This window comes from Echiichthys vipera, assembly GCF_963691815.1.
Source record: "Echiichthys vipera genome assembly, chromosome: 18".
NCBI classification, from domain to species: domain Eukaryota; kingdom Metazoa; phylum Chordata; class Actinopteri; order Perciformes; family Trachinidae; genus Echiichthys; species Echiichthys vipera.
The window spans coordinates 6549813-6567544 of NC_139843.1; the positions used below are offsets into that span (position 1 = coordinate 6549813).

The 17732-nt window shown below is 42.2% G+C and overlaps 1 protein-coding gene across 1 annotated transcript in view; it reads right to left on the reverse strand.

Moving 5' to 3' along the window:
• Nucleotides 1–17732, reverse strand: part of sdk2b (sidekick cell adhesion molecule 2b) — an 88786-nt gene that overhangs the window by 16031 nt on the left and 55023 nt on the right. Inside the window, exons 23-41 of the mRNA XM_083932349.1 lie at nucleotides 17347–17497; nucleotides 17003–17240; nucleotides 15970–16085; nucleotides 15637–15826; nucleotides 15288–15386; nucleotides 14379–14573; nucleotides 13524–13725; nucleotides 13056–13159; nucleotides 11619–11689; nucleotides 9988–10120; nucleotides 8600–8656; nucleotides 7385–7486; nucleotides 6970–7085; nucleotides 5990–6176; nucleotides 2947–3084; nucleotides 2369–2530; nucleotides 2151–2276; nucleotides 632–796; nucleotides 338–478 (exon numbers count right to left, since the gene is read on the reverse strand). Coding sequence (XP_083788475.1) covers nucleotides 338–478; nucleotides 632–796; nucleotides 2151–2276; nucleotides 2369–2530; nucleotides 2947–3084; nucleotides 5990–6176; nucleotides 6970–7085; nucleotides 7385–7486; nucleotides 8600–8656; nucleotides 9988–10120; nucleotides 11619–11689; nucleotides 13056–13159; nucleotides 13524–13725; nucleotides 14379–14573; nucleotides 15288–15386; nucleotides 15637–15826; nucleotides 15970–16085; nucleotides 17003–17240; nucleotides 17347–17497 — 2693 coding nt within the window. The remainder of the gene's footprint in view (nucleotides 1–337; nucleotides 479–631; nucleotides 797–2150; nucleotides 2277–2368; nucleotides 2531–2946; nucleotides 3085–5989; nucleotides 6177–6969; nucleotides 7086–7384; nucleotides 7487–8599; nucleotides 8657–9987; nucleotides 10121–11618; nucleotides 11690–13055; nucleotides 13160–13523; nucleotides 13726–14378; nucleotides 14574–15287; nucleotides 15387–15636; nucleotides 15827–15969; nucleotides 16086–17002; nucleotides 17241–17346; nucleotides 17498–17732) is intronic.

The following is a 17732-nucleotide window of genomic DNA, read 5'->3' on the forward strand; positions in this document are numbered from 1 at the left end:
AGCTGCACTGAATGGACAAGTATGCCCCCTACTCCGGCTTCCCTACCGCCGTACTTCTCGCCTCCGCTTTTTTGTTCTCCTGCTACTTAGTCAATTATCCGATTCATTCAAAATGAAATTATAACCTTCTCAAAAAGAAGTTACCTCAAGTTCACTCAGTTCATTATTTCAAAACTGCAAATCATTAAAATACCCGTATGAAAAGAAACTGTTTTATAAAAGAAAGTCCAGTCAACAGATTCTTGGCCCCTTCGTGCCATGGGGTTTAGAAGGTACAAAACTTCTATAAGAGTTAGAAGTCTAGTTAGAAACTCTCCATTTAATTGTGTGCACTCACCTGATTCAGACTTCTTGGCATACTTCTTGCTCTGTCCTCTGATAATGAGGATGAAAACCAGCAGCAGGATGAAGATGAGCCCCACCAAAGCCACGACGACCAGGAACCACCACTCCTCGTAGAACGGCGCCACTTTTTGTGCTGGAAAGAAAAACACAGAAAATCGGAATTCATGGTTGTTAAAAAACAGTTGGCCATATTTCTGTGATGTCTGAAACAACCCTAAGGAATTTAATTTGAGTCTGAAAAATGAATGTAACTTAAGTTAATTTCAAGAAATGCATGGAGGCTCACCGGATATAGAAGGAGAAGGTAGACTAGGGGAGCCATAGCCGTAGTCGTTCACTCCAATTACCCTGAAGTCATAACTGACCCCTTGTTTCAGGATGTCCATGTTGAATGTGTGCGATGTTACTTCCTTGGGGATGTCCTTGATTAGGATATCCCACAATCCCTCATCTGTAACAGAGATAAAATTATAATTTTGAATGAGTATGGGTCTGATGAGAAACAGGAAACTTGTAAAACAATTGAACAATGTCAATATGTCTTTGTTAACAAGTTGTTTGTTTAGTCTGATATAAGGCTCCTGTCTGGCTGGCAGCTCCCGGGGTAATTCATAATTCCTACAAATATTACACAATCCATCAATTTCACTGCCCCCGTAAAATTTACAGCGACCAAATCTACATCATGAATAGCAGTACAGCCATATTTCAAAATGAAGCAATGTTGCTTGCTTTGGAAAACCTGCCAGAGACCATTTATTACACATGGCTGCTTGTAAACATCTATGTAAAGTTTGACTCTTCCTCTAATGGGGTAAACAAACATAAACAAGCAGCGGAGTTCATCTGTCATGTTGCTAAACTTTGGCAAAAGTTTTTTTTTAAAAGCAGATGTAATTTGATTTGAACACAAAAACAAGTCATCAAGTTAAATGATACTGCAGAGAATTATGGCTCTTGGTTTATGGATACAAGAAGATGAAGGGGGGAAGGAGGTGATGTGAAGTTCATTCAACCATCTTCCTCATACTCTGGGCATTAACCTAGGCCACCGGTTCTCAAACAGTGGTACTTGTACCACTTTTGGTACTCAACCTCTCTCTGGTGGTACTCGAAATAATCTCCATAATAAAAAAAGGCAACATTAATTACTAAACAAATATGATACTCTTAGAATACTACAACATTTTGAAAATACTTAAACTCTTAAGATCAATGTAATGTAATTTAAAACAAGTTTGGCATTTTCCTGTAATACTTTAGTTCATGATTCATGAGCTAAACTGTGATGGCAAGAGAGTGAGCAGGGGTAAAATGAAATCTTCTGATGAGGAATAAACCTGCCTGCCCGTAGTGTCGGCTAGTAAATTTTAACATCCGTATTAGTGGTGGTACTCGAGAGAGCCTGATATTTTCTGAGGTGGTACGTCATGTACAAAGTTTGAGAACCACTGACCTAGGATATGTATTATCATCAACAAGGCTGCTTAAATCTAGGACTAAATACTCCCTTGAGAAGCGGTGAAACACATCCATCCCTGTGAGTCAGCTACCATGCATCACTTTCTTAACCCTGCCAGGGCCTGTCAATCACGACTGGAACCTGATGCCAGCTGTCTCAACTGCAGCGCCACGATCAATAACCCATTAAAATACCAGGGAGACAGACTCTGGGGCAGCAGATGTTGACACCTGACACCGCTCTCCTTAATCAAAGCATCAAGGAGGCGGACATAAGGCAAAGATTTGCAAATTCATGACTTAAGTGGTGAACCTTTGTGCCCTTATGCTTCTTAGGCACACACCTGAAGGTCTGGCCTCGATCACGTAGCGTGTGATGGGAGCACGCCCTGGGTCCCCACTGGTCCAGTGAATGGTCAGGGCCGCACCATAGCGCGTGATAAAAGGTTCTCCGGGGGGTCCTGGGGCGCCTGAAGAAGAATAATGAAGTGTTTGACATAAAGTATAAAATGAAGGATTCAAAACATCACAATCCGCATAGACAAAACATCAGGGACGGTACCTTCTCCTGGCCCAGTGGTGATGTTGGCCTCCACCTCGGGCCCGTAGGTGAAAGTCCTGGCCCGTATGCGAAAGTTGTAGGTGATGCCGTCAGCCAGGTCTTTGAGTTTCAACCAGAGAGGACCGCTCCCCTTCACATCCACTGTTACTGTCTTACTGACGCCTGGGGGGGAGGGGGAGTGAAGACAGTCGACACAGGCCACTGAGGACTCTAGACAAACAAATCACATTTAGAGCAGGTCTTACATAGGCCAGGCAATGTGGGAGCACATCCAAAGACAAGCAAACAGGCACACATCCGCAGTAATGGGATTAGTAATGGCAAATATGTTCACATTTTGGCACTGCAGTAGATCTATAAAAAGTTGCAATGATATGCAAGCTCAAGGTGATGATTAACTTATGGCCCCAAAAAATGCACACCACAAGATTTTGACCAGGTTGAGCTTAATTGATCTAAACAAAAGTCCAATTCTATCAATTAAATCCTAATAGATCTTGTCGTGTGCATGAAGCTTTAATATAAGCCAGCAGTCATTGTGAGCAGAGAAAGTCTAACGGCTAAGAATGAAAGCTCACCATCTACTGGTGTGCAAGGTTCATAGACCAGACGGTAGCCCTCGATTATGCCATTAGGGAAGGTGGGCTCGCCCCAGGACACGTTGACTGAGGTGGTGGTCAGCTCACTGAAGTGGATGAAGCTGGGAGCACTGGGAGCTGGAACATTCAGAGGTCAACGGTTAAACGATACACAAGAAGTAGACAATAAAGTACGTGCAAGGGATTTTAGATGTTTTCTACGGACACATCTTTTGAATCTTAAGGCAGTAAAAAGTGTGCAAAATAAAATGCAATCTGTGAGAAAGAGGGCTCATGATAGAGTAGAGCCAGAAAGATATATCAGATATTGGCCTGTCACAGACAAGTTGGTGTCTAGCGTATCAGTGTATAGGTTTTCTGATATGTGCCAATATGAAAACCTTTTTTAACAGAACATATAATGCAGAAAATAATGCTCGGGGTGATTTAGAATTTGTGTCATAGAGCTATTTTACTTTTAGTGGTTGACAATGAAACTTATTGAATGTATAGTGTAAAATAATAATACAAAAGATTCAATTAATCAGCCTTCTGAGCACCTTTGCAGAGATATATAGATATATATAGAGCCTATAATAAAGTTTAGATACAACTAAAAGATTATCATATGACAAAGAGGATCACAGATTTATCTTTGTCACTTGGTTTGCATGATATTTGCAGATACTTTATATTCTATTCTTATATTGTTGTATCAATTTCTTGTTATAGACTAGATATCATCTTAGATTTTGAATATTGTAAGTGTTGTTTTTTCCTGGTTTGAAGGCTGCATCACAGTAAAGTGCTGTCATTTTCTGAACTCACACCAGACTCACACTAGCTGTTCTATTATTTGGTTTTACCAACTTAGTCATAATATCCACTTTACTGGATGTTACTTGTCAAGACCTCATTGTGTAAATATTTTATGAAAGTACCAACACTACAATCTGTTTGCAATATCGAGTTATAAAAATTGTTGATCTCTGCAACTGAATGATATTGTCTGAGTCTGGTTTCAGTGCCCGTGTTGTTCACCAGCTGAACTGCCTTGACTGGGTCAACACCACATGTTTGATATACTGCATACAGGCCAAAAGGCTAGACATCACTTGAAAACACTTTCTGACCTGGGTCATAGCAATCCAACTTCGGCATGCAACTTTATTTGTCCCCGGAGGGCGACTAGTTTTGCAGTATGGACCGCAACATAAAGCACCAATAGTCAGAGCCAGACAGACTCGGCAGCACTGCACGAATGAACGTGCATAGTCATCAGAACCGCAGTAATAGAATACATGAAGACTACCCTGTCATCCACCTACATACAAGTATAACCGGCATGGAATTATAATTAACATCAAAAATACATCAAACAGAATCAGAACATAATCAGAGATTAACATGAACATCATCCTACAGGCAAGTCTACATATTTCTTCCTCCTTTTCTGTGAGATTAGGAGTTTAATGCCGCTTGTATTCACTATTATATCCAGCGAGTTATTCCAAATCACAACGACAATTCACAGCCTCCAGGCTCCATCACAGCTGACTGAGCCTGTGACACGCCACCGTGCTCGAGACACAGTTTGCCCTGTTGTCTTTAAACTTGTCGAGCAGAAGTTGAGACGCTCTGCCGAAGACAAAGCCCCTTTGTCTTCTAAAAAAATGGGATAACTATTTCCACCCCCCGTTCCAGCTTGTCATCTGCTTCCTCCTCTCACGACAGTGAGCCGTGCGGGAAACCGAGAGGCTGTGAACACACTCTTTTTCTTCCTTTTTACTGGGCCAAGTGACGATATTAAAAGGCACATAAAAAGGCTTCTTTTACACAGTGGTTTAAGGCTAGATCCACACTAATCCAGATCTCTCTTAGGAATGAGACCCCATGTTTCAATGAGATTACCTGTATAAATAATTCTATCTCTAACCTCACATGCATTTTAGAAGAGCAGAAGGAGGAAGAACAGCAATGGGGAAAATATTTATTTGCTTGGACGGCCGATGAGGTGGAGCATAAGGCAGCAAAGGCAGCAGAAAACATAGGTCTGCAGTTGTTTCAAAGCAAAGACGGTAGAACTGGAAGATAAAGCCAAAATCTTCTATTCCGATATATCACGTTATACTAAGTTCTCTGGTAATTCAATAAATAGATCTTATTCTGTATGAAATAACCACATGGTGAAGCCTATTTTACTAGATTCTGGTGTGAATTTTACGCTGACAAATGAAAAAACATTGAAGAACTTTAGTGCAAATTGTAAACTCACATCAGATCTTCTGACAAGTCAGTGTGTGCTTGTTATTATCAGTTTCTCGATATATGATTTCATCGTGATATGATTCCATTTCAGACTTAAATGGGGTCAAAGTCAATGTGAATCCCGGGCGTTAACGTAGCAAAAGTTATGCATTTTAAAACAAAAATGTATTCATGTGGATGTCGCCTAAAAAGAGGGAAAGAAACAAAGAAATAGATGGGTAATGGGGAAGTTCGGTGGTGATGCTGTGTGTACACATGGCGTGCTGGTAGACAGAACGCTTGCTTCGAGAGTTTCCATACCATCTACCTTCCAGACAAAACGGGAGATTCAGCAAATGAGTTCCGAGTGCCTTTGCTGATGAGGAACTTATGCTCAGTGTGTGGTTCCGCTAACATCGTTTGGCATGCTGACAGCAACAATTAGCATCATCTTCACATCAAATCCTTTCCTCTTGGTTGACTCATCCACTTTGGGAAAACACTCAGCGTTCTCCAAACTAACATCGGCACCAGTACCAGCAGCAGTACATAAATATGACAAATGAATGAGCATGGCAGAGCGTGCTCTAATTCATCTGCTTTAGTCATGTCATTCCGTTACCTCGTTTGTCTTTGGCTTGTCTTCGTTTCCTCAGTACCTCTCCATCATGTGTTCATTCGTTACATGCAGAAATATTTGTTTTGCTATATTGCTTGATTGCGGTAGTCCTGACTGTTGCACTTCAAAGCGTATAAATAATTTGCATGTTTATTGGTATCTTGTGGTTAGATGTACCTGCTTGCTGAGTGCGTCCCCTGGTCGGTGTGCTGCGGGGTCCGTCCCCTGCTGCATTGAAGGGAGCCACGCTTATCATATATGTGGTGTAACCAGTCAGGTTTTTCAGCTTCACCCCTCCTTCCGGCATGAACAGAGTGCGCAGCCTCTCTGTCTCATTCTTACGCTGGAACTCCCAAAAGTAAACCTACACGGGGTGAGAGTCATAAATAAATATAAATGCAAGTCTACAGATGCTATTCAGGGAATACGGATACTTCTGCTTCTATAAAACTCAGTCCCATTTCAAACTCCCTCAAGGGAGAGCAGTCTCATTTTATTTCCTGTAAATGTTTTCAGACTAAACCTTTCGTTGAGGGCCCCTCTGGAGAACAGTGCTCTCTAAGAGTGTAAAAAGTAAATTTAATGGTGATTAACATCAAATAAACGTAGTCTCTCGTGAACCACAAAGCCATTTGAATATGTATGTAATGATAACAACTGAAGACAATATTGTTGCCTTATTGGGAAGTGGTCCCATAAAATGTGTTGCTCCTGGGCCCAATATGGCATTGGCAGTGTTTGCTGAAGGTTTTAAAGGTCCTATATTGTAAAAAGTGAGATTTCCATTACTTTTTTTTATTTTAAAGCAGGTCGATGTGCTATATAAATACTGTGAAAGTACCAGAAAATTCAATCCACAGAGAAATGCAAACGGCCTGTATTCAGAAACTGTGTCTTTAAACAAGCCGTCAGGACTTTTGTCCGTTTGCGATGTCACAACTATACTATATATAAGTAAAATGTGTTGCTACAATACTGTTACAGTCCCTTCTTGGCATTTCAGATAGAGGGTGATCACAGATACTCAGACATTATGAGAAAAAGAACATTTTTGAACATTAAAGCATGTAAAAATGGAAATAATAGAATCCCAAAACACAAGGTTGAAGCTATAAATGACTATAGTACCACTCCTTTAAGAAAAGTGTGAATCTAACCTTGTAGCCCTGGATGTCTCCATTCTGTGCGTCCACAGGAGGAGGGTCCCATGTCACGTCCAGCTGGGTGGCTGTTGCGGACTGAATGGCCACATTCTGGGGTGGGGCTGTAGGCACTGTTGAAGGTCATCACACAAATTAAGCATACAACACAAGAAAATGCCATTTTTCTATATTAGAAGTGATTGTTTAAAATTACTGGTAATGCTATAATACTCATTGTGTAGTACAACCTAAGCAGGAAAGCCCTGGGATTAAAGACACAACACACCTGGAATCTTAGCATGCTTTTAAAGGAGAATCCTCCAACACACAGGTTGTGTGTACAGAAAAGCTTAATCCACTTGCATCGAGGCTGCTCAAATCATTTTTCACTTGAGACTGTGTTGATTTAAATGACAGGACGCATACATACCTGCTTCTCCCACAAACACCTCCTGCGGCGGGCTGGTTGGCCCCTCGCCCACAGCGTTGTATATACTCATGCGTATCTCATAGCGCTTGTGTTTACTTAGCTCTGCAGAAGAAGTAAACATCCAGGGATATAAAGTTAGCAGTTATATTTAACACCAATTTGGAAATTGTACTTGTTTTAAAGTTTAATCCCCATTTGCTCTCAATTTTGAAAACCCAGTATTCCTTTCAGCCATTCCACTTCCCTCAACCTACCTCCAGGTACCACAAACAATTAGTAAAAGTCATTAGTGCAATACTAAGGATATAATCCCTCACTGGCATCCCACTGATCCTTACAGCACTGCCACTGGGAATTGAACACTGATTTTCTGCTGTAAACAATTACAAGAGAAGTATGTGGCCATCTGCTTTGGTAGTGCTTATCCAAATAAGCTGACATGTGCAAACCAAGGGGAATGTTGGGCTATGAGGGCTTGTGTACTCAGTACACAAGAATCTCTGTAGACAGAGAGCTTCCCTTCAGGGCACACTCACACTTGGCCCAGATGATCCGTGTCGTGCTTTAGTGTGATTGCCCTTCTTCCTTCCCCGTAGTCCAGGCCCCCCTGCAATTACTTGCAAAAATCTTGGCCTCGGCTCGATTGCTTCTTGCTTCTTTATATGTCATCATCCCTAGGAGATTTTTTGTTGTCCAACTGTTTTTGGAATATTTTAATCTGACCAAATCTGCAGTTAACACTCGCCCTCCGCATCAGACAAACGCAAACCCTTCAGCGGCATATTTTTAAATGTCGGTTGGGGGGAACAGTCGTAATAAACAGTCTCAGGATCACTGTCAATGCTCGTGCTCGTACACGTGCACATGCTCATACTCATGTGCACTACATGTGCATCTGTGCTTTACTAAAGCCCACCTTTCTCAGCCGGGCTGTGGCTGGGAAGTGTGTGGTACCTGGGCACAGAACAGTTGTGCTCTACTGGTCAAACTAGACTTTAGCCTACGTTCGTGCTTGGGCCCGGTAACAATGGCAAGTGTTAGTGCGCCCTTAGTTTTCAGTAGAAGTGTTTGTACCTATGTGATGTGTGAATATAAGCAGCCTAATGTGTTAATTTCCTCGACACTCAGCAGGCCGATTGAAACACATGTTGAGATAGCTGTTTGGGGATTGAATCATCGAGAACACATGTGCATGTGAGACATAACAAAACTTACTGTCCAACTCATGCTGGGTCAGCGTTGAATCACTCAGATTCTGAATGCTGTAGGGGGCTGCAGTGGAGAGGTCAAAAGGAAAAGTCATTAAAAAAATGGGTCAAACTAAAGGGAGATAGTGAAAAGACAATACAATTGGTGTCCAAAGTCTGATATTTTCCTTGTTGAGAAACGTTTAACTGCCATCATGAAGAGATAACACAATCACAGTGATCATACCTCTGAGTGAGCCCCAGAATAACTCAACCAGAGTAAAATTACAGGCTAAGTTACACCGCGCAGTAGAAACAGAGCTGTTCCTGAGTAAACCTAATAATAGCTTGCAGCTGATAGCTACTGATCACAGATTGCTGTGAAGTGTCAAGACCAGCGGGGAGATCTTGAGAACAGAAAGGGCCTGTGTGAAAGCTTTCCTCTGATGGAAATAATGTTGCTGCTGAAACATAAAGACTTCTCAGAGATAATCAACTGTGACTGAGTCTCATAATTGTGTGACATAGTTACTGCAGTAATGTGAGGGGAAAACTTCCCCCCCCGATGTACCAATGCTGGATGAATTTTTATGTGCAATTTCTGTCCTTGGTTAATTTCTTAAAAGTGAAGTTGGCAACTTTCTATGGAAAATATATATATTTTGCATATTTGTGGAAACTGTCACTATATCCTGACAGCAGAAAAAGTAATGCAGCTCTTCATGGACCTTCTGTTCCTGTCTGCTCCCAGAGCCCTCTCTATGTGCTCCTAATGCCATCTGCTAGATTCCACCACGGGCGACCTACAACACCCACTCAGAGCCGAGGAGTCTCTGACGCAGTGTCAATGACTGCTCTTGAACTTCGATCAAACTATGAAACTAGTGCTGATTAAATATGAATCATGATTCTGTTACTGTATCGCAAATTTCTCGCAATATCTGTCGAGCTAAACAAAGCAATGCTAAACAGTGCACTAAAATATGTTTCTGAAAAGACTTTATGCGAGAAATATGCAATACAGTAGCAGCATTTTGATTTATATTTGATCAGAGCTGCAGTTTGATTGGAATTCAGAATCATTGACACTGTCTCACAGACTCCTCGGCCCTGATTGGTTGTCAGGCGCAGTGGAATCCAGCAGATGCCATTAGAAGCAGACGGAGAGCAGAAGGTAGAGGTAGAGCAACATTACTTTTTTACAGATATGATGTCAGGATATAGTGACAGGATCAGCAAATATAAAGAGAAACAGAGAGTTACTGACTGAATGTAGCATATTAAATATCATACAGAATATTTACAATAAATGCAACACATTCATAGTTCTACATGAACATTTTCTACTGTAAAATGTCAACAGTGTAGGTGGTAAAATACTGAAATTTGTCATGTTATGCTGCAGTAATTCCTTACCAGTGAGCTCACCCCAGGAGGACACACTGTTGATGGCGTGAATAGAGTAACTACGAAGACGATCATACAGCAGCTCACGATATCTAATTCGGAAGCCCAGTAGGATTCCATTGATCTTTTCCTCAGAGGGGGGCTGTAGGGAAAAAGATGGGGAGTTAAGGACTAATGTAGCAGATCTGTGCAGAACTGATCCCCAGAAAGAGCTTAGAATATTGTGAACCTATTTGAGCCACTTTTTCAGTTTGAATGCGGCTATATACATTGCTTTCACCTTAAAGCAACTATAGGGAACTTTCATTTTGGCGGCCCCCTCGACAAAAGTGGTTCCATGGGCATCACCGCCTCGCATCATAAAGATCTTCATCTGGCGAGCATGTGTTTTAGAAAGCGAGTGAAATCACGACGCAACTTATTTTTCTTTTTTAAACACAGCCGGATGCATTGCTTAGCCATCAACATAAATTCATACATTGATGTAAAACCACATCTCGCATGAATTTCTTAGGTATAATAGACAAATTACATGCCTGTTTAAGAGGGAGAGGGCCGATTGAATGACCGACCAAAGATGACTATCACTGTCCCTTTTAAAATATTTTGTTCTTTGGTTTCTTTTTTTGCATGTTCTCCCCGTGTCTGCGTGGGTTTTCTCGGGATCCTCCGGTTTCCTCCCACAGTCCAAAGACATGAGGTGTTAGGTTCATTGATGACTCTAAATGGTCCGTAGGTGCCCTGCAATAGACTGGCGTCCTGTCCAGGGTGTACCCCGCCTCATGCCTGATGTCAGCTGGGATCGGCTCCAGCGACCCCGATAGGGGCAAGCGGTTGAAGATGGATGGATGGATGTTCTTCGGTTAATTCTTTTCTTTGTCTCTTTGCTGATCCTGCACCAGTATCAGCCGTAACTACAAATGTAACGTCAAAAACTTATTTTAAAAAAAGAAAAATCTTCTCGTTCTGTACAAGGGGAAAAAAGACCCAGGGACAGGTATAAAGAATATAGAATAGCCGATCTGCTCGCTGATGGTCTCATTTTCTTGTGTAGACGCATCAGATTTAAATTGTGACTGTTTCATAACCAGTTAAAAACTCCTTATAGCTGCTTTACCAGGCATTGTACATTGTACGTTTCTTCATTGTAAAATTCCCCTTCATCATCCCGTGTTTGGACTCCAACTTACCATCATTGAGGAGGCTTACAGTAATTGAAAGAGAAATAAATACCTGCTCTCAGACAAAGCTCGTCATCAGGTGAGTCACACAGAGAATTCCCCTTTGGTTGAACATGAGAGAGCAGGGCCAGAGGGGAGAAGCAAACAAGTACCTCTCTATCCTTATAAACTCTACAACTGTTCTCCATAAAAGTGAAATTGCGGCATGGAGCCTCCTGTTTTTCTCTTTATGACCTGTTAATTCAGGTGTGAGTGTGGGAGAGGGTGGTTTTTTTTTTTATTACACACACACACAGAGTAGATGGTGTGTGCACAAAAGTGTGTAGCATCCAGTCATTAATTATAGGCCTACTCCGTGAACTGCTATGGTCTGTCATTAGAGGCCACTTTCTTAGACTTTCATGGATTTTGCAAACAATGAAATGTTAAAAAAAAAGAAATTATACTGTCTCCTCTTACCTGCCAGCGGATCAGCACGGACGTTGTTGTGTGCGGCGTGACCGAGAGAATTGCGGGTGCTTCGTCAGGCGCTGAGGCAATAAAAGTGAGATAAATGGGCTAAATTGACCTGAAAATGTGCACGATTCAGGATGCTCAAACCACCCATTTGTGCAGTGGCATTCATGGAGCATAAACACACAATAGCTTACACAGAACAGCCATTGACAAACGAATCAGAAATAGCAGTTGGAAAAAAGAACATTTCTTTAGCTGGTTAAAGCCAGACTGGCCACACTTTGCCAAGGTTTTAATGCTGTCCTCTTGTCTCATGGTAACTGCAGATGGCGCACACATGACATCACCCAGTGCCTTTGCCAGTAGTGTCTGAATCACAACAATAGGCTAATTCATGCAGACATTGAACTCCTTTCATAGTGTTACACAAGTGTGTAGTGTAATATCATGCCTATAAATACTTACATTACGTATATGTGCATATAGGTTATAAGAAATATGACCATGTTAAACCCACAGTGCATTACAGAATTATTTTCTTTTAAATGAATAGTTTGACATTTTGGGATGTACCCCAATTAATTATTATTCGCTCTTACGTGCAGGATTATTTCTTGGGCGCAGTGACTTCCTGTAGTCTTGTCAACACTAAACGTATTTTCCCATCATCTGGTTTGGAGCTAATAAACAAGGCTACAGCATAGTTTCATCAGCAGTTGGTGCTATAGGCTGTAATCTGCCATTAACGGAGTAGATGAAGTCGAGGTTGTTAGCCAGAAAGTCGTCTTGGCTATCTAAGCCATCTACAAGAGAAAAATGGATAGAGGTCTTCAGGAATTTGGTTCACTTGGGCACGTTTTAATTGTTTTTTTCATGCTAGTAGATTCCATGTTTCATGCTGTCCAGAGATGAAGACACGTTATGGGAATATACGGGATGACGCGGACAGCAGAAACAGCTTATCACTCATGTGACTTAAATGGTTGCTATGTCAGAACTAATTCAGCAAAGTTGTTTCCATGTCCCATTTAGTGCATCAACTCTTTTTCCACTTTGGAGAAAAAACAACTTCAGAATGCAGATGCGCAATACAAGAAGGTTTTAGGAAATGTTGTCGTTTTCATGCAGCTTTTCTAGAGCAATACTTCAAAACGCGCAAAAAAGTATGTGAATGAAAACACAGCTATTGTGAGGTTGCCGGGCAACTCAACACATGACACATGAGTGTGAGCGTGCTGGTAGGTGGATTTTGTTACCTTCCTTTCAGTTTCATGCTCAACTAAGCTAATATTTACCACACAGACATTAGATGGGTATCAATCTTCAAATCTAACTCTCGGCAAGGAAGCAAATAAGCGTATTTCAGGAAATGTCAAACTATTCCTTTCCGATCAAGCGAATTTACACATCAGATATTTAAACTTGTGATGTCACTCTTACCATCCTGTAGAGTCGTGATTGCTTCGCTTTCCTCGCTGTACTCGCTGTCCCCGATGTCATTGGTGGCTTTTACTCTGAACTGGTACGATGTGAAGGGCTTAAGCCTTAGGGATGGAAGCACAGGAGAGAACATCAGCTTTGATTATACATGACAGCACCGGATCTCAAGCCTTTTACGCCACAGATATCAGAAGAGAAATGTAGACTCACTGTGGGAGCTGCAAGTTTTTCAAGCAAACTGAGACCTTAATGCTGCATTTACTGAATTCCTAATATCCTAAATGTGTTTGATTAAGCTACACCATTGTTTACCTTTGACACCAGACTGTAACAGCCTGGGAGCATTATTCTGTATAAGGATATTGTAGATTTGCTAACTAGACTACAGCTTAGGGAAAGTTAAAGTGGCAGTGGGGACTGTGAGAAGATTGAAGTGTTGCTTCATTTAAAATTGAAAGCACACGTTACCTGGATACTATGTAGGAGGTGGCCTCGTGGTTGACAGAGGCAGAGTGGACTGTCCAGTTGTTCTCAGGAAGCTCTCTGAGCTGCACTGTGTAGTAACGCACAGGGGACAGGCCGTCACTGCCCGGCTCCCACGACAGCAAAACCTGGCGGGCCTGAACGTCTTTCTGAGGAACCATGGGACGGCTGGTGGGCTGAGGACGAGCTGAAAGGACGGACACACAGACAGAACGTATAATGTGTAAACGAGGGGAAGAAACATTGGTAACAGAGGGGATGGATGAGAGAAATTTAAATTAGCCGTAAAGGGTAGAGTGGGATCAAAGGATTTAGGGAATGAATGTGGAATTGATGAAGGCAGGAGGGATACAAAGGAGAATGAAGAAATGAAAAAAAAATACACTTTTTACTCGCTCACATTTGCATGGGCTGTGTTGCACAAACAAGGAGAGTGCGATTCTGATGAATGAAAAGTAGCTGAGGAATGAAAGTTGCAGAGTAAACAATCCACTCCACGCCTCGAGGGAAGCAGATGGACTGATTCGTTCTCAACAACTGCATCAGAGCGATAAACACCCAAAGGGCACACACACTCCTTTAAAGAACACATCTGCTGACTGGACTGTTAACTGCAAATGAGCTGAGTGCAAAGGAGGCTCTCTACCAGTGGTGTCATTGCTGAGATCACACTGGGTCTGCCCTCAGAATCATGCATGCAACTGTTTCCTGTTTGTTTCACTCCAAAATCCCACTTCACTTGGTAAAACAGTCAGATTATTGACGTGTAACCATCCACCACCGGCAGTCTTAACATGTTGGAATTAAAAATACACCACACAGTCGGTAAGCTTTGGTTACCTCGTTTCTCCGTGGTGACCACCAGTGCCTCGGCGGCCTCACCCCAGCCCTTTCTCGTCTGCGCTTTGATGCGGAACACGTAGACGGACTCCGGCTTGAGGCTGGTCACTGCGTACTGGCGAGCGCTGGGGATCAGCACGTCCACTGTGGGTGTGTTGCTACTGGAGGAGTTGAGGTGGTACGTGATCTGGTAGGCTGGAGAGAAGTGGTGGATGAACATTCATATTGAAGGTGACATAAGGAGCTCATGGAGGAAAAAACATTTTTAGGTTTTTGAACTAGGGCCTAACCAATGAATGAAAGAGCTAGATATTACTGTGAGTTCAGTGTCAATTGTACAGCATTTAAATAAAGAATGCATTTAAATAAATGAACTAGCTATAAGACCATTTCTAATTCGCTGCAAGCATTGTTTTCTGAATTATAAGTTCTGTAAAAAAAGGTGTTTATGTCAGCGCGTATTCAGCACATTGATACTGATATCTCTGTTATAGGCTGATATGGGCTGATAATATCTAGTCCTGGTTCTAATTTGAAGCATTTGTTCTTTGTGCTGGTTTTCCTACTCACAAGGAAATCCCCAATTATCTTACAAGAGAATCCAACTTATCCAATAATCCCTTTACAGCCAAAAAATAACAGGATTTGATGTTAACATTACAAAAGTGCAGTCTGTTGAGAGTCATCTGGAGCTACACCTGTGGGCCCGATGCTACATTCAATCTAAATAAAGACATGTGTGCAGTATCTGGTAGTTTCCAGGTCACTTACTAACACTAAAGCGAAACATCCTGACATTTCCAGACTAGAGTCTACATTATCTAGTTAAATGTCAGTGAATAAGGTTAATAAATAAATAAAAAAACAACATCTTCCCCAACAGAAAAAGGTCTTGTATGTTTTACTAACCAAGTATAATGCCATTGGGCTGCGAGGGGGACTGCCAAATAAGCCGGACTGAGATGGTCCGCACTTCAGGGAACAGGATACCCACTGGTGGTCCTGGCACTGCAGGGAAGCAACAGACATATTGTATAATACTTTAACAACTCAGAATCAAACTAAAGATATATTCTTCACCTTTACATCATTTAAAATTAAGAAGAAACACTGTTAATTTCCCCAGCATGAAACAAAATGTTGCTACTTTCCATAAAGTCATTATGTAAATTCGCAAGAAAGATTATTGCTATAGTATCATTCATGTTTTGCCATTAAGGCTGTTTAACTGTAATGCTTAATGTTGCTTTGTCCCTACCATCATCCAAAGTCCTCTCCAGGATTGGTGGCGAACTGGGCCGTCCATCTCCAATCCGCGTGAAGGCCAGAACCTGGATCTCGTAGAGCACATATTTTCCAAGGCCAGTCAGCTGAACACTGTGGGTGGCGTTCCCCTCCACTGTCCAGAAGTGGACAGCACTGTCAGAGTCCTTCTCTTTGTACACCACCTGATCCAGTGAGGAGATAAGGAGAAGTTGGGGGGGAAAAAGAGAATTTGGAAATGAAATAGGAGAAATAGCCTTGCATTCTTTCACCCTGCTGCTTCGTATACAACCCTAAAATAGCTTTAGCTTTGACTGCTCGGACAGACCTTGTAGCCCAGAATGAGACCATTTCTGTCAGGCTCAGGCACTTCAAACCAGCGCACCAGGATACTGCTAGAGGTGGTGGCGAAGGCAGACACGTTGGTGGGTCCACAGGAGGGAACTGGAAAACAAAGAGAGCAGAGAGGCGAAAACATTATGTCGGAACAGTCCACCGTTAGTCATTTATTCTGAAACATTTATTTGCCACGCTCCTTATGCGCATTTGTATGTACTCTGCTGTGTGGACATAGGTGTTCCGCAGAGATGCAGTTTAAGTGATCCGCTATGCTTATATCATGTGTGCTTGTGTTTGTACAAAGCCCTCTGATATCCTGGTATACCCTCCAGGCCTGTTTGGAAAAAAAGAAAGACTCAAGAATAGGCCCTTTTCTCTTCCTTGGCACTCCTCCCTGGACATAATACGCTGATTCCTAAGAATCTGCTGGAGTGAGTGGAAAAAAAAGAGAGAGCTGGAATTCCACATTCGAGTCCATGTGTTCTCAATTTCCTCAGTCTCCTTCCATTCCTTACTACCCCGCCAATGTCTGGTGAGCGATATGAAAGCAGAAGCGTGGAGGGAAAAGAGGTGCTTTTGCATTGAGCAGCTGAGTCACTTGCACATAGATTTAACACGTGGCACGTCTGTTACTTTCAATATGACTGACAATCAGGATATTCCACAGAAATGTTGCAAAAAAAACCAACATTAGTATTAGAAAATTAAAGAGGGTGCTTTCCTTTTTGAGAAAATCAATGACAATATGTCCATGATACTGTACATGATACAGGAACGTGTGTGTCGCAGTGGTTTGAGGTGTGACATAAATCATTGTTTCATTGGTGTTTCTCTCGACAAGAACTTAACATATGGCAGCAAAAAACAAAAATGCTTTTGAGCAATTAAGCCAGCGATGCTATGTTTTTGTGATTGAATGATACAGTGCAATTTGCTGCTGAATCACTTTAGGATCATTGATCTTCATACGTCTTCATATTCTTCTATTTTCATTTAGGATGACAGATAAGGTGCTAACTCACCAGACTCCCTCGTCCTGCCTCTGACTGGCTGGCTCCAGGGTCCCGTCCCGATGCCGTTGACGGCCTGGACCCTGACATCGTACTCCGTCCACTCTTCCAGGTCCTCGATGGTGAACTCTCTCTCCAGACGGTCAGCGATGATGTGGGTCAGCGCTCGGCCCTGTGAGCCCGCGCGGGAGTACTGAATTCTATAGCCCACCTGCTCTGCGTTCCCGTTGTATTCCCATTCAGGCAAAGGCTGTGTGCGAACATTGAGAGAGGGACGGCAAGGGAAACATCATGATTAGAAAATGTAATGAATAATTCAGACTCGGTGTGCACACGGGAAGCCGATTCCTTCTCACCATCCATCGTAACCAGAGGCTGGTCTCGCTGGCAGTGCGCAGGGTGACGTTTGCGGGGGCCATGTCGGGAGGAGCCGGCAGGGTCTGGATCTTCCTGGAGGGCTGGCTGGGAACACTGGTGCCCACAATGTTCACCTGACGCATGCAGAACCTGTTGTTTGGAGTTAAACATTATAATGCAACTCCTGCGTAAAGGTTGCTTTCATTTACTTGCAGCGTGCATCCACTGACGTGATGCTTATTGCATTGGAACTGAGATCAGAGCATAAAATATGAATACAGTATAAAAATGAGTGCAGTGCATATTTGTGATACAGGCTGAATATGCAAAAAAAGTTGTTTTTTCTTTTTATATCCAACACAAGCGTTTGCTCTACTTAAATGTA